Raw genomic sequence first — 21,073 nt, forward strand, 5'->3', positions numbered from 1 at the left:
ACTTAAATGTAATTCAGTAAGGTTAGTCCAGGAAGTTGCCTTATCTGACATCTGACAAGTTAGGCAAGTCTTTATGTGATGTTGTGAAGGTCAGCAGTATAACTAGGTTAGGAAAAAAATTAGATACGTTCATGGATGCTAGGTCTATCATTAGCTGTTAGCTCAGATAGTCAGGGATGCACCCCCCATGCTCCAAGTGTCCCTAAACCTCTGACTTCCAGAAGCTGGAACTGGACAACAGGGGATGGATAACTTAATATTGCCGTGTTCTGAAGCATCTGTCACTGGCCACTGTCAGAAGGCAGGATATTGAGCTAGAAAGACCATTGGTTTGACCCAGTGTGGCAATTATGTTCTTTACATCAAGCCATCAGTTGCCAAACATCCAAGACAGTCAGCCTGTTCTAGAATGTTTTTTTTTTCTGTCAGTTGTTAAGTTTTTAGCATTGTCTTCAACATTTAGAAAATCTTACTTACATAGCATCAACCATGTGCTTTGAGGTCAGAAATGACCTGTTCCCTGTCTAAGCAGGCAGAGAGTAGGCACAAGGTACAAAGGATATGATACTATAAATATGATACTATAAAAATAAGAAGACTGAGCTATAGGATTGGACATTCTTAGTTCCATATAGTGTCATTTATATTTTCGTGGGGATAAAATCTCTTCTCCACACTTCTTCAGAATTGATCTGTACCATTTGGACCTTTTTTTTTCCCCACTGCAATTTGTTTCTTTTAATGTTATAGTTATGAATGCTGGTTTGCAACAGTGAGGCAGGGCCGGCTTTAGGCCAATTCCACCATTCCCCCGAATTGGGCCCCGCACCTCAGAGGGCCCCGTGCCCAGTGAGAATCTCTTCCCTGGCTAGAGGTGCCTTTTTAATTTTTACTCAGCTGGCGGCGCTCTGGGTCTTCAGCGGCACTTTGGCGGTTGGTCCTTCGCTTGCTCTGGGTCTTCGGCACTTCGGCGGCGGATCCTTCAGTGCCGCCGAAGACCTGAAGTGCCACAGAAGACTTGGAGCACAAGCCCCATGTGTTTATATAATATTTAATAGTCATCCCTGCCGGGGCCTCGTCAAAACTGTTCAAATTGGGCCCCACACTTCCTAAAGCTGGCCCTGCAGTGAGGCATCCAGATGTAGGGGTGGCAGGTTTGTAGAAATTTGGGTGGTGCCCAGAACCTGCCCCTCCAAACTCCACCACCCACCTGCCTAAGGCTCTGGGAGGGAGTTTGGGTGCGGGAGGAGTTCAAGGGTGCAGGCTCTGGGATGGAGTTTGGGTGATGGGTGCAGGCTCCGAGCTGCAGCAGGGGGTGGGGGTACAGGAGGGGGTGAGTGGTGCAGGCTCTGGGAGGGAGTTTGGGTGCAGGCTCCAGGAGGGAGTGCAGAGGACTGGGGTGCAGGCTCTGGGAGGGAGTTTGGGGGCAGGAGAGGGTTTGTGGGAAGGGGGTGGGAGGTGTGGGCTCTGGGATGGAGTTTGGGTGCTGGATGCAGGCTCCAGGCTAGGGCAGGGGGTGGGTGTGCAGGAAGGGGTGCAGAGAGAAGGGGTGCAGGCTCTGGAATGGAGTTTGGGTGCTGTTTGTGTGCAGGCTCTGGGAGGGAGTTTGGGGGCTGGAAGGGGGGTATGGGAAAGGTGTGGGGGTGCAGGCTCTGGGAGGGAGTGGGGCTCCTAGGCAGGGTGGGCCCGGGGTCTCCATGTGCTGCTACCCCCAGGCTCTGCCCCCGCAGCTTCCCATTGTCCACAAGGGCACTTGGGGCGGGACACAGACCCAGACCCACCCCACCCAGGGGCTGCAGGAGGGGCCGGTAGCCATGTGGAGTGAGCAGGCAGGAAGCTGCTCAGCTCCACTGTGCTGCCAGTGGTGATTGGGGGCCCTGGGCTGTTTTAAATAGCTCAGGGGATGCACAGGTCAGGGAGGGGCGCTCAGAGGTGGAAGGTGGGGCCGAAGGAGAGACCTGGCATCAGACAGTGCTCGAGCCGGGCCTGTGGTGCCTGGGCACCAGTAATATTCATGGTGTCCAGGCACCAGGGGCCCATAGAACTCGCCACCCATGTCCAGATGTGTTAAGGCAGGCTAAGAATTATAGCTGAAACAGGGTTATGAGTTTTTGAACAGAGCTGAAGTTTCATCTGCTTGGAATCATACTGAAATTTTAAAGGATCTTTTTCAAAGTTTTCTGTTCATCAGCCCTGTATTGGGTGCTTACCTGAGTAGTGAACTACAGATTTTCATTTGTACATGAGGGCATTTCTCCCACACTGTAATTCCTCCCAACCCTTTCAAAGGGTCCACAGGAGGTCAACTAATCCTTCCTTCAAGTGACGTCTGTCTCAGGGCCTTCAGATGCAGCTTTGGGACATTTATACATGGAAACTGCGAAGCAACTCGCTGCCTTCACAGTGCTGTCATTGTTGGCCAGTTTTTGGAGAGTTTAGCACCTGAAATTAACCATGAGGGTAATCTAGAAAGTCAATAAATATTTAAGACTGTCTCCCAGACCACTGATAATAGGACATAGACCATTTCACCTCTGTGTTTGCAGTCTGAATCCATCTCTGGCCGGTGAAAGCCAAAAGCCATTGCTATCTGATGGCTTTTTGGTTGTGTGGGTGACAGCTGATTACAGTCCAACTGTCAGTGGAAGGTGGCCACGTCACAAAAGACATCTCAGCTGACACTAACTTGCTTTGCACTGCTTGGTACACTTGCTGGGAGACATGGCAGAGGCCAGACACTGAAAGGGCATGGTATCTTCTGACTTTGAAAAGTGTACCCTCCAAGACAGTATTGTGGCACGCTGGTGGGGCAGTGTGAGGAAGCTTGCAATGCCTGTATAATGCCTGTTGTGTGGATAAGCATAGGACTTGCGTAGTGCATGCTGCCAGCACTACGTTGAGACTAAAGAAAAACTGCTAATCATTTAAAGTGTATTCTGTGCATTCTTATTCTTAAAAATATCTAGCACCCAGAAGCACACTAAGCACCTCTAAGAGCATAAAGACACAGTCCCTGCTTGGAAGAGTGGAAAATTTAAATAATGATAGTGTGGAGAGACATATGGGGAATGACTGAATAAAGATACAAAATAATGTTGTGTGCTGCCATGTCGTGTAGAGGATTGAGTTACATTAGAACTTCACTAATTCTTATTAATTACTGGGAAATCCACCGTATTACTTGTGAATTATAGGGCAAGAAAACAAAAATCTTTGTTTTAATTAAAAAAACTCTCTATTTTATCTCATCTCTTTTTAGATACTGCAGATGTAATTTTTTGAAACTTTATAATGTAGAGTAATATATCTTGTAAAGTATCAGAGGTGTAACCGTGTTAATCTGTATCCTCAAAAACAACGAGGAGTCCCATGGCACTTTAAAGACTAACAGATTTATTTGGGCATAAGCTTTCATGGGTTAAAAAACCCACTTCTTCAGATATTTTGTGAAGTTGATAAGGCCTTAGTAATTAGTAAGTAAAGTAAAGAGATCTCACATTAAGTCTTCACTGAGAAGTAAGAAGAGTTTCCCTATTTTGTGTATCAATTAGCGAGGAAAATGTCTCCATAACCCCTGGCTTGATGCATGTTTGAACTGAGGCCTGAAGCTGAAGGGTGTACTTCGCAAGTTGAAGCCACCATGAATTCACTGGTGTCTTAATGTTTTCCCTAAAATTTATATTTGGGAATACTTCCAGTTTGCTGAAGTTCCAGCAACTTCCTTAGAGTTTTCCCTCTTTGTTAGCCTGACCTAGCACTTAAACCTTCCTAACTTTCCTAAATCTCCCTCAGTTTCATGGAACACTTGATCTGTGCTACTTTTACCCCTAGAATATTGTGTTTACTGATTTAGAGCTTTAGAAGCATGTGAAATCATAGTCTGTCCTGACGAATGCTTGAAGAGTGGGTCTTGTCACTCAGTATTCTACTTGTGTAACCATTAACCAGTTCATGCATTCATTCATGTCTTTCAATCATTTTTTGAATATCTGTAATTTCTTGACTTTAAACAAGGAGATGCATGTTTACACAAGGATGATGAAAAGTAATGTGGAGTGACTAGACAAATACAGCATGATCGCCAAAGGCAGTGGACAGTTTAAAAAGCATGTAAATGTGTGGGATCAGTTTTGTCCCTGGCGTAATGTAAGCAACTTCCTTTGCCTCATGTTGGTGATAAATTTGGCCCGTTGTGCCTTAGTTTTAAAATAAAACATTAGCTAGCCTTTATATCTTAGGCAAAGGAAGCCTTATAATTATTACCTTACTGATACTTTGCTGTTGCATGGATGTTCAAAATGTAACCATAAAATCTTTGGGCCTAATTTTCAGAGCCTTTGTGTAAATGAGAATCAGGCATCTAGCTTCTCAGAAATCCTAGGGTGAATATAATCTTCTTCAGTGTCCCTGTGCCACTAAAATATTTGATCACCACCTACACCAGGGGTGGGCAAACTTTTTGGGCCAAGGGCCACATCAGGGTGGGGAAATTGTATGCACGGCAGGAAGTTGGGGTGCAGGAGGGAATGTGGGGTGTGGGAGAGGGTGCGCTGTGCAGGAAGGGGCTCAGGGCAAGGGATTGGGGCAGAGGAGGGGTGTGGGTGTATGAGGGGACTCAGGGAAGGGAGTTGGGGTACGGAGTGCAGGAGAGGGCTTAGGGCAGGGATTGGGGTGCAGGGTGCGGCAGGGGGCTCAGAGAAGGAGGTTGGGGTCAGGGCCGTCCTTAGGATTTATGGGGCCCTATGCAGCATTATTAAACTGGTGCCCCTATGCCCAACAGCAGCCTGAGCTTACAGCCTGGCGGGGGCAGGGGGGTGGGCAGAGGGACAAGGCAGAAAGCATAACGAGACACCTGGCCCACCTCACAGTGGCGGAGAGTCACAGTTCCCCTCAGAGACCCCTGTACCCTCTCCCTCACGCCAAATGGACATGAAGAAGGTACCTAATTAAAAGCACTTCTGATTCGGGAATGAAAAATGTCAGTCACAGGTTCTTTGATATGCCCTGAAGTTTATTTATTTGCAAAAACTGTACAGTAAGAGTCAGCTGTCTTGCTGAATACAACATTAAATATTATGGAATACATGATGCAGCTCTTCTCTATTTTACATTTTCTTAATCAGTATTTCTAAACTGATTTTATATTTTAAATGTACTCTTAAGCCTTCATAAAGTAATCATTCTAGATTACTACAGATTAACTCACTGAAACAGACATTATTTTAAATGAATCAGTCACAGAGGTTTAGTGTGTATATAACAATGCTCCTTGCTTTTAGGAAAAGGAAACACTAGTTTACTTTGTGTGATCTCCATAATAATAGACATGTTTATGAAATTTCACCAACTTTAAAAAATATGTTTCCAAAGATTTTAGGCATAACAAAGGATTTTATATTTTTCTAAGGTTCTGATTTTGCTGGAGGGTTCTCTTAAAGCTAGTTCATCAGATAGTCAGAAGTAAAGAAAGGGAAACTCTTTGTCCAGCTATCTGGAAGCAAAGGGGTGTTGTCCCTTTAAGGGCTCTCTTCAGTGGCGGGTGGGGAGGCAAGGGGAGTGAAGGGAGAAAGGAATGGACAGGAAGACTTTGGAAGCAAGTTTTTTTTTTTTACTGTAGTAATTAAAATGTGTGTTTTAGATAAGGGTGATCTTTTGAAATAGTTATTTAAGTTTGGGGGGGATAGCTTAGTGGTTTGAGCATTGGGTTGTGAGTTCAATCCTTGAGGAGGCCACTTAGGGATGGAGGCAAAAATCTGTCTGGGGATTGGGCCTGCTTTGGGCAAGGGGTTGGACTAGATGACCTCCTGAGGTCCCTTCCAACCCTGATATTGTTTTTTAGGCTATGGCTACACTTGAAACTTCAAATCCTGATGGGGTTTAGCTTGCAGCACTGGGAGCCGCGCTCCCAGCGCTGCGGCACTGTTTACACTGGCGCTTTACAGCGCTGTATCTTGCAGCGCTCAGGGGGGTGTTTTTTTCACACCCCTGGGCGAGAAAGTTGCAGCGCTGTAAAGCGCCAGTGTAGCCAAGGCCTTAGAATCATAGAATATGTCTGAAGATCCAGGCATTTAAGCCTAAAGATGATTGTGCATCTAAAAACTTATGCAAGGATTTTTTAGAGATGTGATTTTATAATCTTCACCAACTCACTAATGAAATATTTTTAAAGCAAATTTTAAACTAAGGTCCTGTAGACTGACATGTTCTGAGTAAATATTACAGTCATGCACAACTGTTTTTCTCAGTAAATTCAGAAACTGACAGAAAGTGCCTGGGGGTTTGGCAAATGCCTGTTGAATGGTTTCATTACCCCCTGAATGGCTCTTTAACAGTTTCAGTGTTGTGCTAATAGGTCTGGCAGGCTGGAGACTTTTTCACTTTTAACTAATAGATCCCCTCCTGAGGAAGACTCACCAGGCTGCAGCAGCCAGCTGTGGGAGCCTGCAGGAAGGGTCAGAACAAGGATAAGAAAGATGGGAGGGTGGACACTAAGACCCAGTGGTGCTCCAAATTTTCAGGTGCCCTAGGCATGCCTATGTTGCCTATGCCTAAGGACGTCCCTGGTTGGAGTGCTGTCATAAACAGATAGTTAAGGGTTAGTGTCTCTTTTACCTGTAAAGGGTTAACAAACAGTGAACCTGAAACACCTGACCAGAGGACCAATCAGGAAACAAGATACTTTCAAATCTCAGTGGAGGGAAGCCTTTGTTTGTGTTTTTTGGGTTTTGCTTTGTTCTCTCTGGGTCCTGAAAGGGACCAGACATGCAACCAGGTTTCTTGCCAATCTCCCTGCTACAGTCTCTTATATATTCAGAATAGTGAGTTTTAAGTAGAAAAGGCAGTTATAGTCTTTTGATTGTTTTTTATATTTGCAAATGTGTATTTTGCTGGACGGATTTTGATTGGTATTTGTGCTGGGGGGAGACTTCTTTCTAGTGTTTATAAGCTGAAAGACACTGTAATATTCCATCTTGATTTTACAGAGATTTCTTACTTTTTTTTTCTTTTATTAAAAACTTTTCTTTTTAAAAGACCTGATTATTTTTTTCCCCTTGTTAAGGCTCAGAGGAACTGAGTCTGTACTCACCAGGGAATTGGTGGGAGAAGGGAAGGAGGAGTGGGGGAGGAAAGGTGAAATTCCTCTGTGTTTTAGATTCACGGAGCTTGAATCTGTCTATCTCTCCAGGGTAGCCCAGGGAGGGAAAGCCTGGGACGGGGAGAGAAGAGGGAGAAAAAACCTGATTTCTCTGTTTTGTGATTCAAGGAGTTTGAATCACGGTGATCTCCTAGTGTACCGAGGGTGGGAAAGATCTGGGAGGAAGAAAGGAGGGGGAGGGGAAATGGTTTATTCCCCTTCGTTGTGAGACTCAAAGAATTTGGGTGTTGGGGTCCCTCAGGGAAGGTTTTTTGGGGGACCAGAGTGCCCCAAAACACTATATTTTTGGGTGGTGGCAGCCTATCAGAACTAAGCTGGTAATTAAGCTTAGAGGAATTCATGCTGGTACCCCATTTTTGGACTCTAAAGTTCAGATTGAGGAATTATACCATGACAGATGCACAGGGGTGCAGGCAGTGGTGAGCTGGACCGAGTTCATGCTGGTTCGCAGGAACTGATTGTTAAATTTAGAAGCCCTTTTAGAACCAGTTGTTCCGGGACAACCGGTTCTATAAGGGCTTTATTCAGAGGTGAAAGTAAGCTGGTACAGGCCGGTACGGAGGACCTGTAAGAAAAGGAGACTGACTGAGGGAGGGAGAGAGAAGCCTGCTTCCTGCATAAGAATAGTTTAAACTCAGCTGTTCCCTGATGGTTCAGCCCCCAGAACTAGGTTTCTGGCATCCTTGTTAATTTCACTCACAGTACCTGGGGGGAGGGAGTCAAGGGGAGGGTGTGTGGACCATGGCAGGGGCAGTCCTTTTCTGCCCCCGGGATGAGGGGATCTCTCCAATACTAATATACACAACAAATGCAAGCATTTGGCTGCACAGCTTAAATCCAAAGCTAATAAAAGCAGGTGGAAGGGGAAAACTCACTGTCACATTGGTTTCTCAGCTCCTCCCTCCCCCTCCTCCATCCAGGCTGCAGACAAGGCTCTGCATTCCTCCTTCTCCCCACCCCCAGCATTGGTTCTCCTCTAGGTTCTAGCTTGTAATAGGGACACTGGCTGCTGCTGCCTGCAAAAGAACAGTTTAAACTCAGCTGTTCCCTGTGCAGTTCAGTGCCCAGAGCTAGGAGTCCTTTCTGGCATCCTTGTTAATTTCACTCCCAGTTGTTGTTGGGTGTGTGTGACCATGGCAGGGTGAGTTCTTTTCTGCCCCTGGGATGAGGGGATCTCCTAAACACAATCAAAATCAGGAACCATTTCCAAGTTTAAATCTATCCCATTCCCTCCCCAGCAGAGGTTCATGGTTGTGATGTCCAAACTGCTTGCAGATCCTCTTTGAAATGTTACTGTTTAAAAAAAAAACATAAAAACCATGAACAACATGGTGGAAAGATGTGTCATGATGATGAGGGTTTATTTTGGGCAAAGCAATTTTGCTAAAGCAACTAAAGATTCACAGGGAAAGCAAATAGCCCCCATAGACAAAACCACAAAGGGATTGGAGGGGAAAACTGAATATTCAGGGAAATTATTGTGCCTCCTTTGAAAGAAATAGTAGTTTTCATTCCAATCCACCCTCTTTATGTATTGATTTAAACACCTTAGGACATTGGGTGCAATCTCAGATCTCTTTTTTTTGTCTTGTCCTGCCTGCAGAGTGCAGAGGCTGAAATTGACAAAACTTTCTCTAAATATCTTGTATATTTCATGAAGGCTATTCCTGTTTCATTCATTCACCTCTGACTTCCCCTCCCCAGCTCCCTCTCTGGCTGGCTGGCTGTGGTTTTTGCCTTGGTTACTTACTCCTTGGCAGACTCAGCCCAGCGGCACCTGCTGGCTCTCTGCAGGCAGCAGCCCACAGGGGCCGGTTGCTGGGGTCGCTGCTGGTCGGTGGCAGGCTGCAGCTGCATTGTTTGTGACACATTCGTACACATACACATACATACAGTCAAGAGGTGAAAGTAAGCCGGTCCGGTCCGGTACAGCATACCGGCAAGAGCCAGTATGCTGTGCTGGACCGCATCGACTTCCACGGTGGGGACTGAAAGGGCTCTGGGCTGCCCGCAGCTGCGGGCAGCCCTGAGCCCTTTAAATCCCGGCCGCGTCTGAGATTTAAAGGGCTCAGAGCTCCCCGCCGCTGCGGGCAGCCCAGAGCCCTTTGAATCCTGGCCACAGCTCTGGTGGCTGGGCTGGGGCCAGGATTTAAAGGGCTCTGGGCTTCCCTCAGCAGCAGGAGCTCTGGGCCCTTTAAATCCCTGCCCTAGCCCCGCAAAGCTCGGGGTTCCCTCTGGCGACCAGAGCCCCAGCCTTTAATTTGCCCTGAGCCCCAGGGGGCTCCCAGCCACCTCTGCAGCTGGGAGCCCCTGGTTGATTTAAAGGCTCTGGATCTCCCAGCCACAGCTGGTTCCCCAGGGCCTTTAAATCTTGAGAGGCCCCGCCTTTTCTGGGTGAGGCCACATCCCCCTCAGGACTTTGGCAGTACTGGTAAGTCTTGTAAGTTACTTTCACCCCGGCTTTATTTAACAAAAGCTTCGGCAGCTGTCCACTCCGCCCTGGCCCCAGCTCACTTCCCCCTCCTCCTCTGAATGCTCCACCCCCCTTCTGCTCCCCCTTCCCTGCTTCCCTCGAATCAGATGTTTGCAGGAAGCCTGAAACAAGCAGCAGGCACGATGGTGAGCTGGGGTACTGGGGGAGGGGAGGCTTGGCCGACCCAGCCTGGCCAAGCAGCTCCCTCTGGCCCGGCTCCTGGTCTCGGCTGAGCGGCTCCCTCCGGCCTGGCGCCCCCGGCTGAGTGCCCCCAGCCCCAGCCCAGCTCCAGCCGAGTGCCCCTGGCTCTGGCCCCGCGGCTCCCTCCGGCCCGGCTCCTGGTCCCGGCTGAGCAGCCCCAGCCCAGTCCTGGCCAAGCGCCCCTAGGCTCGTCCCAGCCTGGCCCCAGCCGAGCGCCCCCAGCTCTGGCCCGGCCCCCGCAGCGCTGGTGCTGGTCCCGGCCCCATGGCTCCAGCCCGGCCCGGCTTGGCTCGGGCACCGATGCCGGTGCTGGCCCCGGTCCCGGCTGAGTGGCTCCAGGCAGCGCAGTAAGGGGGCAGGGAGCAGGGAGGGGGTGTTGGAAGAGGGCAAGGGAGTTTGGGCGGTTGTAGGGGGTTGGATAGGGGTGGGGCTATCAGAGGGCAGGGAACATGGGGATTGAATGGGGGCAAGGGTCCTGGGGGGGCAGTCAGGAAGGAGCAGGGGTTGGATGGGGCAGTGGGGGGCAGTCAGGGGCAGGGGTTCCAGGGGTAGTAGGGGACAGAGAGAAGGGGTGGTTGGATGGGGCAGGGGTCCCGGGGGGCATCAAGGAACGTGGGGGGTTGGATGGGGCAGGAGTCCCAGGGGGGCTGGCCACGACCCCCTCGTGGGGTGAGGGAAGGGAACCTGTTGTTAATATTTTGGCAGCCCATCACTTGGTGCAGGGAGCTCAGGGCAGGGAGTTGGGATGCAGGAGGGGTGTGAGGTGCAGGCAAGGAGCACGGGTACAGGGTGCAGCAGGGGGCTCAGGGCAGGGGGTTAGGTGCAGGAGGGGTGTGGGGTGCATGAGGGGACTCAGAGCAGGGAGTTGGGGTGCAGGAGGGGTATGAGATGCAGGCAGGGGGCTTAGGGCAGGGAGTTGAGGGGCAGAGTGTAGGAGGGGTTCGAACTTCAGCCTGGTGCCGCTCACCTAAAGCGGCTTTGGGGTGGCTGTGGCACGCACCCGGGCTAGGGCAGGCTCCCTGCATGCCGGCCCTGGCCCTGGCCCTGGCCCTGGCCCTGACCCCGACCCTGGCCCCGTGCCGTTCCGGGAAGCGTGGCCCCTGGGGGAGGGGGGATGGAGGGCTCTGCATGCGCTGCCCTTGCCGCGCCTCCAGGTACCTCCCCTGAAGCTCCCATTGGCCAGGGTTCCCCATTCCCAGCCAATGGGAGCTGCATGGGGTGGTGCCTGGAGGCAAGGGCAATGCACGTGGAGCCCTTTCCCCCCCCCCCACCCGGGAGCTGCTTCTGAGAGATGTGCTGGGCCCGTGGCACCATGGGGGGCAATCCCGTGGGCCGGATCCAAAGCCCTGAGGGGCTGGATCCGGCCCACGGGCCATAGTTTGCCCACCATGACCTACACTATCAAAAACAAAGCACAGTTTTTATGGTTTTATATCCTGACAAAACATTGTAATGTTAATAGCCCATTTTCTAATAGTCTTCTTCCTTTGCAGCACTTGGATCACAACACTGTTTCGGCATTAAATTGGATAAAGGAGACCGGTGACCAGCAGTCTTCATCACCAACAACTAAAACTACCCGAAAGCAGTACTGTGATTATGAACATCAAACTTTGTCCAAAAGAGAACAAGCTGAGGAGGAATCCTTGTTTGCTGCTATACAGTGGCCAAATCCCCCTGTAAGCAAAATCCCATTTATAAGAAGCACTGATCCTGCCCACAGCAATTTTGTGATTGTGAATTCCCATGTGCGCTTCAAGGTGGGAGATCAGTTAGAGGTGCGTGTCCACATGAAGGATTTTCAAGGCAAACCAAAGCAGTATGGTGGAGACTACATACAGGCGAGAATTCACTCTCCTCTGCTGAAAGCTGGAGCAACGGGAAGGGTTGTAGATGAGCAGAACGGGTTTTACAAAGTCTTTTTTACTCTACTTTGGCCAGGGGAGGTCAGAGTATCTGTGTCTCTGGTCCACCCTAGTGAAGGGATACAAGTCCTGCAGCGTTTACGGGAAGAAAGGCCAGATAGAGTCTACTTTAAAAGCTTATTCAGGTCTGGTAGCACTTCAGAAACCACTGTATGCAATGTATGTTTGCCTGGAGATCTGCCTGTCTGTAACTTCACAGACCTCTACACTGGTGAACCATGGTTCTGCTACAAGCCGAGAAAACTGTCCTGTGCCAGCAGAATCAACCATGCCAAGGGAGGATATCAAAAGGGCCTTCTGACACCTTCTGAGAGTCTCTTTTTCCAAACGTATGTATGTTCCTCAATATATGCAGAAGTGTGCACACTATTTTTTTTAACAGTCATAATTTAAGTTATATTTGTGCTTTTGTTGACAAGAGATCAAGCAACAAGTTAGTTGCAAAGTTGATGACAGGTGCTGGATTGACATTCCTGGAGATAGAAGTCTTCTCTTTATTTGCAGAAACACATACCGCTTAAGCAGTAACAGCAAAAGTTTTCCCCATGCTGCCCAGCCCGCATGCTTCAGTCTCAAACTGAAGAAACTAGGAGAGAGGTAGTTGAGTCTCTGTGTCCTGAAATCAGTACTAGGCTTGTCTGCTGACACTGATGAGTGTTACTGCCACCTGTGGTAGTGGTTGGTTTTGTTTTGTTTTTGTGTGTATGTGAGATTGCTCCATTTATTTCAGTCATCATTTCAGTTTGTTCATAACTCTAAATATGCATTTGGTACATACATTACACAAGAATATTGATGATCAGTGTTATTAGTTTTCATATAATACCTCACAAAGCATATTTTATACAAAAATTATTACAGTAGTGTGTGAATACAAGGGTGGTTTCAGTCACAGTAATTTTTCCTTAGAAAATCAGCATGTTATTGCTAAATTGATTGCCTGTTGTGCTCTTCACTCCTTCTCAATCACTATGGTCTGAAATGACAGAAAATGAGTGCATGACAGCCTTCAAGTATGGATTATTCCTATAGTAGAACTGGAGAGGTCACTGTGTAGCACTATGGCTCTGCCTTCCCTATACAAGAATGTGTGGGTCTCAACCAGTAAAAGCCCATCATGGCTTAAGGACTCCATGGAATCTATGAGGTAGCTCCCCTAGTGTCTTGTACAGACTTCTGATTGCTGCAAGTGATGTACCCCGCTGGCTTTGTGCAAGTAAAAATAGGTTTATAAAGTAAAATCTAATATCCTAGGACTACCAAAATGTTAAAGCTTTGGCTAAGTGGGATTAAGAGAGTTGTCTCAAGAAGATTAATACTTATTGATTGGAGTGCTAGAAGGTAGAGTGCGCCTTAAAAATAAAAAACTTACCACCTATGCAGTGTGTGCACATGAGTTAGGAGAAAGTGATGCTAAAAATAAACTTGAAATATCCAGCATTGCTTTATTACATTTATATTTTTCTTATTGTTCTTCAAGTGATGTGAATATCAAAGTGCCAGTACTTCCCAGTGGCCCTGATTCAGTGACTGTAGAACCCTTAGGACTTACAGGTAAAGTGTCTTTTAAATATCATTGTTTTGTAAATCATAGTGAAATCAATAGAAAGGGAAACAGGCATGATTAAATAATACTGGAGACTGTTTTCCCAGTTATTTGGCAAATTTTTTTTTAATTTATGCATTGAATACAATTAGATGGTAAATCTGTTTTTTAAAATCTATTTATTTAGAAAGTATTAACAGGTTTACAAATCTTTGCCATATAAATGTAGAAATTAAACAACCATTGCAACAGTGAGCTTTTGTTTGAAGAGGCGTTGTCTAGGAATAGAGTCATCAGTTGATCTTACACTCTCTGTCACAAACTCTTACTAGGGTTTGTTCCTTCTAGGGGAATTCTGCCCCACTGCACATGTGCATATTTAATGTGCTGTGCATATTTTTATTTCCCTCCGCCACCGAAAATAGTTTCTGCCAGTAAGTTGCTGCAGTTCTGCCTTTTGCCCACCAGAGGGCGCCATGGTGCTAGAACAGAGCAGTCACTCTGGCCAGCTAGGGAGAAAAGAGCCTGCAGTGCTTTTTTCACAGTCCGGCCAGGTCAGGAGATGAGGGATATGGAGACAGACAGCATGGAGCTGCTGGGGATCACAGACAGGGGCTCATAAGGTCTAATGGGGGAGGACAGACTGGGGCACCTCCTGTGGGGCTGAAGCCTCAAGACTTCCCTCCTTGTGGGCAGAAGCCCCCCAAGCAGACTGGTAGGCAGAGAATGGGGAAGGGGGATGCAGGGCTCTGAGAGCTGCACTATAACTGTAAAAGAGCTGCAGGCGGCTCATGAACCACGGTTTGGCCACCCCTGAAATACGTTCACTGCACAGCTCCCATTGACTTCAGTTGCAAATACTCAGACCCAGGGTCTCAAGCTGGGCACTGGAAAATAAGGAACACACAGTTAGTGACTATCTGTGAAAAATTTGGTTTAGGTGATATGATGAGCATCAAGTTGGACTTCTGTGGCCAGGGCAGGGATAAAACTGACTCAATCTTGAGACCATCCTTCTCTTCCTGCAATTCCTTGCTTCAGTCGCTGTGCATCTTTCAACTTCAGACAGCCTGACATTTCCTTCATTCATTGCAGGAGTGGCTCACGACTGTGAGTGCCAACCTCAGGGCAGACTAGGGTGACCAGATGTCCCGATTTTATAGGGACAGTCTCGATTTTTGGGTCTTTTTGTTATATAGGATCCTATTACCCCCCACCCCCTGTCCTGATTTTTCACACTTGCTGTCTAGTCACCCTAGGGCAGATTGTCAAGAGGCAGGGCAAAACTCCCAGTCTGGTTGTATGTTCTGTAATTAGATTTCTCCAACCCATTAACAAGTATGAACTCCTAAACCACTATAACAGTCTTACCATGGTGTCATAGACAGTTTCCTTGGGCATTCCAGTCTATCTTGGCACCCAGGCAAGCTGGAATTTTGTAACAGATGGTCGCTTACACCAAAAGTCAAATCAGTAATCTGGTTACTCCTAGTCCCAAAGAACCAGTCGTTTACCTCAGCTCAGCTGTATTTAGATTGTAAGCCAAGGACAACACTTGTAGCCACCCCTGTAATAAACTCACTAAAGGCATATTACTGAGGGAAAACATATTAGAGTTATTTATAAGATTAACTCATTTGTGTGTGTATAAGTTTATCTTAGATTTCAAAAGATAATAGAAACTTCTCTAATAAGTAAACTCTGTCCTTTTGGGCTAACCCAAGATAAAGAGTTGGGAACTCCTTGTTTATGCTTAGAAATCCTCACCCCTCAGAATCAAGCAGCATAGGAATAACAATTTCTTCTGAACAGGCGTTTTTATTTCCTTCCTCCAGCATTCAAACTGTGATGGGATGTGGGCTTGTGCATTTACCTTCTTCAGAGGTGTGGGGACGCAATCTGCAAAGTCTTTTGTCCACAATGGTTTGTCTGATGTCTGTAGACCATCTTTTGTCAGGGAGAAGATAACACCTCTTGTGGGGAACTAGCATTTCAAACTTGGTAATGCTTCTCCTCAGACTGATTTTACAGTCTTAGGCTATGTCTACACTATGCAGTTTTTCGTGACACAGCCATGCTGCTAAAAGCTGCGCAGTGTAGCCGCTGTTTGTTGGCAGGAGAGAGCTCTCCGACTGACAAAAAAAATTCCACCCTCGATGAGCGGCAGCAGTTTTGTTGGCAGGAGAGCGCTCTTGCTGACAAAGCGTTGTCACACCGGCGCTGTTCGTGAGTAACGCTTTTGTTGTTTGGGGGTATGTTCAACATCCCAAACAACAAAAGTTTTGCCGACGAACTTCCGGGGTAGACAAAGCCTTAGCAAACATTTTTATAGTTATAGCGCCAACATTTAAATGTTACTTTATAACATGCAGCTATTACAATTAATTGTAATACATGCAGCATCCTACAAGGATTCCATGAAGTCTAAACACATTCTTATAACTCTATCTATTTTAATACCACTCACACACAGGTAGGCCAGATTGGTTTCCAGCTATAAGATTGTCAGTATTCAATGAGGACTAGGGGCCTAGATATGAGCTGGCATCTGGTCTGCCAGCATCATACAGGGATCCTACAGACAACATCTTCCTTCACTACACAACATTTGTTCATCTGGAAGTGTAGTTCATCTTGTGTACTGACTGAGGCAGGGGTCCTGTGGAAAGAATGCTATGTGATCATGTAATTAAAGACTGCAACATAATATATACGCACGTGAGGGCTGAATTAAGGTTGCCTTTGCAACTTTAATGTTGTTTTAACAGTTTTTATGTGTAACTTCCTAGTTTTTTGGAAAAAACAAACTGAAAAAACAGTACTATCATGTGGCATAATATTGACACCTCATGGGTCTTCAGGTTTGGAACCTTATGTCCACTGCACAAGTGATCTCTGCCACTTAAACTAATGGAGTAACTGACAGCAATATTAGGTTGTCATCCTTTATATGGGCCAGCCAGAAATGTGCTTTGGGGCGAAAGGCAATTGGAATGAATTTGTGATCCAATCTGAGACCTCATGTTCCAGGTTGCAGCACCTCTCAACTTTGATGCGGGTGGGCTGGTAATCTAGGCCCCCTCCTTAGCTGTGACCCTGCCAGCCAGTTGAGGGGGATGAGAGAGAGACTTTGCCCAGTGGGTTTCACAGGTGTTTGCTGACAATGGAGAAATGGTGATACAGGGGAATCTTCTGTTCCAGTCCACTCTGGAGGGAAGTGTGCTGTAGTGGGCACAGACCTTTTTGCCCTTGTTCCCCACTCCAGCCTTGCTCCTGTTTGCTCCTGTTCCCTTCAGTCTCTCCTTCCCCATCCCAGCACCTCCTTGTTCCAGTCTCCCCGTCCATTTTTTATTTGAGTTAGGCTGCTTCCTTCTCCGTGCTAACTGGGAGCCAGCAGGGGGACCTCTGAGAACACAGGAGAGACAGGTTCCCTGCCCTCAGTTCTGATGCTTGGTACCACAGCGATCTACGACAGCTGGGAGGAGCAATTGCAGCTCCATCACTGCAGCCCCGGGATAGGGCATGCTCAGTGAGGAATGCTATCTTGGGAGAATTTAGTTGCAAACTCAAACAAATCTCTACTGCACATGTGCAAATTTGAGATTTTTCAAAGGCTTATAACTTGTCCAGTTTTGGTCTGATAATTTTTCATGGCACATCTCTGACAAAGGTAACCCCCCTCATCCGGATTTCAGTTCCTTTCGCTAAAGCATGGAGAGTCTAGAGCTTATCAACTAAATGACTGTAAGATTTTTTTTAAAACATAAGGAAAACTATATATTCTTCCCTAATCTTGGTCTCGGAAACAATCGAAGCATTTTTGCTGAAACATAAAAAAATAAAATCCAGCCTCAGGCAGACAGCTTGCAAGGGACATTGCCATCCTTTAACGGTTCAGGCTGAAAAGTTACAAGCAACTTACAGTGAGGTCTTATAATGTGAAGTACATGTAATGTACTTAGTAACTTTAACTGTAGGTGAAGCTGGTAGAGATGCCTATAACTGTCTTTTGTTGCAGCACGAATTTTAAAAAGTGTTAGATTATGGTGTTTAATCTGTTTTCTTTGTCATGCTACTTTGCATTAGGATAAGGGCTCAGGCTATTCCTCAGTTGGATATACTTCCATAAAAATTACAGAGTTTATTTTTGTAATTGTGTATTAATCTGGAATTATTTTCCTCTTCCAGAATCAGCCAATCTGGACAGATCTCAGGGCCCAGCTGTTTTCCCTTTGGGTTACTATTACCAAGATGAGTGGAGGCCAAGAACACATTGGATCCGTCATTTTAACAAGACAGCTGGTATTAGTGAATGCTTACAAGGAAAAGTAGTCCACTTCTTTGGCGATTCTACAATAAGACAATGGTTTGAATATCTGACCACATTTGTTCCAGGTAATTTCTTTTTTGCTTTGTGCAGATTGCCTTAAAAAAGTCTTTATGTCTCTCACTCCATAGTGATTTTTTATCTTAATATCAAAATAATGGAAGAAATAAAGAAGGATGGATGGCAAATGGATTTTCAGTAAATAGCCATTGACAGGATGAGTCATCCAAATTCCTTAGTAAAAAGTGGAAATATATGGGGCCAAATCCCAGTGAACAAATATATGTGCAATACACCCTCAAAACTGGCACCGTGGAATGTATTCTGCTTACGTCAATCAAGACCATTTCTATTACTTTGAGATAAGTGAACATGTTAATGTACAACCACCAAGGGGCATGATGTAGCTTATATAAGACATGTTTCAGAGTAACAGCTGTGTTAGTCTGTATCCACAAAAAGAACAGGAGTACTTGTGGCACCTTAGAGATAACAAATTTATTTGAGCATAAGCTTTCATGGGCTACAGCCCACTTCATCAGATGCATAGAATGGAACCTATAGTAAGAAAAAAAATACATATACATATACGTGGTAGCAATTGCAATGTTCCAGTAACGCAGAGGTGGGCAAACTAGGGCCCGCAGGCCGGATTCTGCCTGGTCCCTGAGCTCTCAGCCAGGGAGGCTAGCCTCCAGCCCCTTCCCTGCCCTCCCCACCCCCTCTGCAGAGTTACGCCGCCCCACGGGCAGCACTCTGGGTGGCAGAGCTGTGCGTTCCTGCCAAGCATAGCACGGCATGTCTGGCTCCGGCTGGCACGGCAGCCAGACATGCTGCTGTGCATGCTCTGCTTGGTGTGGTAAGTGGGCCGGGGGGCTGTATAAGGGGGGGGAGCTGGGGGGTAGTCAGGGGACAGGTAGCAGGGGGCGGTTGAATGGGGCAGAGGTTCTCGGGGGGGTGGTCAGGGGAAGGGGAATAGGGAGGGTTGGATAGGTGTGGGGTGTCGGGGGGGCAGGGGTGTGGATGGGGTCGAGGCAGTCAGGGGACAGGGAGCAGGGGGGTTGGATTGGGGGTGGGGTCCCAGGGGGGGTGGTTAGGGGAAGGGGGTCCCAGGAGGGGGCAGTTAGGGGACAAGGGGGGGGGGTTGGATGAGTTGGTGGTTTTGAGGGGGGATGTCAAGGGGCGGGAAGTGGGAGGGGGGACAGATAGGGGGCAGGGGCCAGGCTGTTGAGGAGGCACAGCCTTCCCTACCCGGGTCTCCATCCAGTTTTGCAACCCCAGTGTGGCCCTCAAGCCAAAAAGTTTGCCCACCCCTGCAGTAATGTAACTTTTTCAACTATTGTTGGTCAGTGTTGGACTCTTTCTTCTTTCATTTCACTCAGAATTTTGACCTTCCTTATTAGATGGCATAATTTAGTAGCCAGTAATTGAATTAACCATCATAACTGCATAAAGGAATCAATTTTATTTAGATAAAGGGTGAAAATCATTTTAATACAATTGACTTAGTTCCTGAAGTGCTAATTAAATTAAATGGAGGTTAAAAGTTGGTAGAAAAGGCTTTCTGCTGGCACTTTATGCAGTGGGGTATTTATGATGGAAAGAATCTGCTCAGAAAATCCCTTTATTTATAAGATGGTGGGGGGAAAAAGAATTTATCTGAAGTTAATGGAAGATATTGCTTTTCATTGATAGCATTTCAGCTTTAGAGAGATGCCAGTCTTAGTGGGTATATGTTTCAGTGCTCAGGTAGCAAACATCGGAGTTTTTTAACTGCATTTAGTATTCTGTTCAAACACTCTTTTCTAGCAGAACTTTCATACTGTCCAAATGATTTATGGATGGTAAAAGATGGCAGGAGAGGAAATCTTTATTCTTCTTGTGTTTCAGATCTAGTGGAATTTAACCTTGGGAGTCCTAAAAACGTAGGTCCTTTTATGTCTGTGGACCTGAAGCACAATGTCCTGCTGAAGTTCCGCTGTCATGGGCCACCCATTCGCTTTACCACTGTTTTCAGTAGCGAGCTACGCTACATTGCCAATGAACTGAATGGCATTGTAGGCGGAAGAAACACTGTGATAGCAATAACCATATGGTCCCACTTCAGCACCTTCCCTGTGGAGGTGTACATCCGAAGACTGAGGAACATTCGCAGGTCCATCATTCTACTGCTGGATCGCAGCCCCAAAACGCTGGTGGTCATCAGAACAGCCAATGTTCAGGAGCTTGGGCCAGAAGTGAGTCTCTTCAACAGTGACTGGTATTCCTTTCAGCTTGACACAATCATGAGGAAGATGTTCTCAGGAATTTCTGTGTCCTTTGTGGATGCCTGGGAGATGTCTCTGGCCCACTACTTGCCACACAACTTGCATCCACAGGACATCATTATTAAGAATCAGATAGATGCATTCCTGTCTTTCGTTTGTCCTTCAGAAACTTAGCACAATCGGTGGAGAGGAGCCCCATGACACACATATCATGTTTTGCTGTAGCAGAACCAAATCATTCTCTGTCAGAGCTATAAAATGAAGCTACAGGCAAACTATATGGTTACTGTTCCCACATGTGATCTCAGTTGTTTGGCCATGGAGACAGATGACTGCAAGTGGCAGTAAGGAGGAATGGACTAATTCTGACCACCTTTATATCTTCCTGTAGGGATGGTTCCCCTTGACCTTGTAATTTGTCTCAGATTACTAGGGTGCTCCTTAAATCAAAACTACAAGACTCACTACAGAACTACTTAAATTATTAGCTTTATTAATTGTCTGTCTGCACTGCATGAATATTCATACAGCACTGATTCAGTTCCCAAAGTCCTTTCTCACCATCCAGAGTACTGTGTGAAACCTGGGAAGGATTGTTTGGGAACAGCCTTTCTTTGGTTGTTCCGAAGTTGTATTGGGTATCTAGAACAACCAAATGTGTTTCATATTGTGCTTCTGTGATTGAAGTAATCCAAAGTCCTAATCAGGAGTCTAAAGGGAATGTTCCAAAACCACTGGATCAGTCCAGGAAGCACAACCTAAAAAGCCTGCAGAATTATCAGAATATTTATTGGATGTGTCGGTATTGATACAGCATATTAATCAACCATCCACAATGTTTACAGAATGGCTTCTAAATAATACAGATAGCCAGCACCAGTAGTAGGTAGTTTCTTCAGCAGCAGCAACAACACTGCAATAACTCATTGGAAGTTTGATATTAAAATGTTTGTTTTCCCCTCCTGTCATGTGCTCACTCTGTTTTACTATTTCATGGCTTCTTATGAGACCTGGGTTTCTGTTTTATATTAAAGAATATATTTGTTTTGAGGGGGAGGAACACACAGAATTACATGGACTTCACAAACGGATAAGGTGGGGGAGAGAGTCAAATTTTGAGCCTACAACTCTTGACAGTGTCACTATAAATTCTTGCTCTGACTGATCTTTGTTCTTCC

General features: G+C 46.6%; 1 protein-coding gene across 3 annotated transcripts in view; it reads left to right on the forward strand.

The window, feature by feature from the left end:
* NXPE3 (neurexophilin and PC-esterase domain family member 3) overlaps positions 1 to 20,858 on the forward strand; it is a 32,314-nt gene extending 11,456 nt beyond the window's left edge. For all 3 annotated transcript variants that reach the window (XM_050958786.1, XM_050958775.1, XM_050958798.1), the window contains exons 3-6: positions 11,324 to 12,084; positions 13,236 to 13,309; positions 17,490 to 17,696; positions 19,519 to 20,858. In XM_050958786.1, coding sequence (XP_050814743.1) covers positions 11,324 to 12,084; positions 13,236 to 13,309; positions 17,490 to 17,696; positions 19,519 to 20,069 — 1,593 coding nt within the window. In that variant the 3' untranslated portion in view covers positions 20,070 to 20,858. The remainder of the gene's footprint in view (positions 1 to 11,323; positions 12,085 to 13,235; positions 13,310 to 17,489; positions 17,697 to 19,518) is intronic.
* The last annotated feature ends 215 nt before the right edge of the window (positions 20,859 to 21,073 follow it).

The sequence above is a fragment of the Gopherus flavomarginatus genome, chromosome 1 (assembly GCF_025201925.1).
Source record: "Gopherus flavomarginatus isolate rGopFla2 chromosome 1, rGopFla2.mat.asm, whole genome shotgun sequence".
Classification (NCBI taxonomy): Eukaryota; Metazoa; Chordata; order Testudines; family Testudinidae; genus Gopherus; species Gopherus flavomarginatus.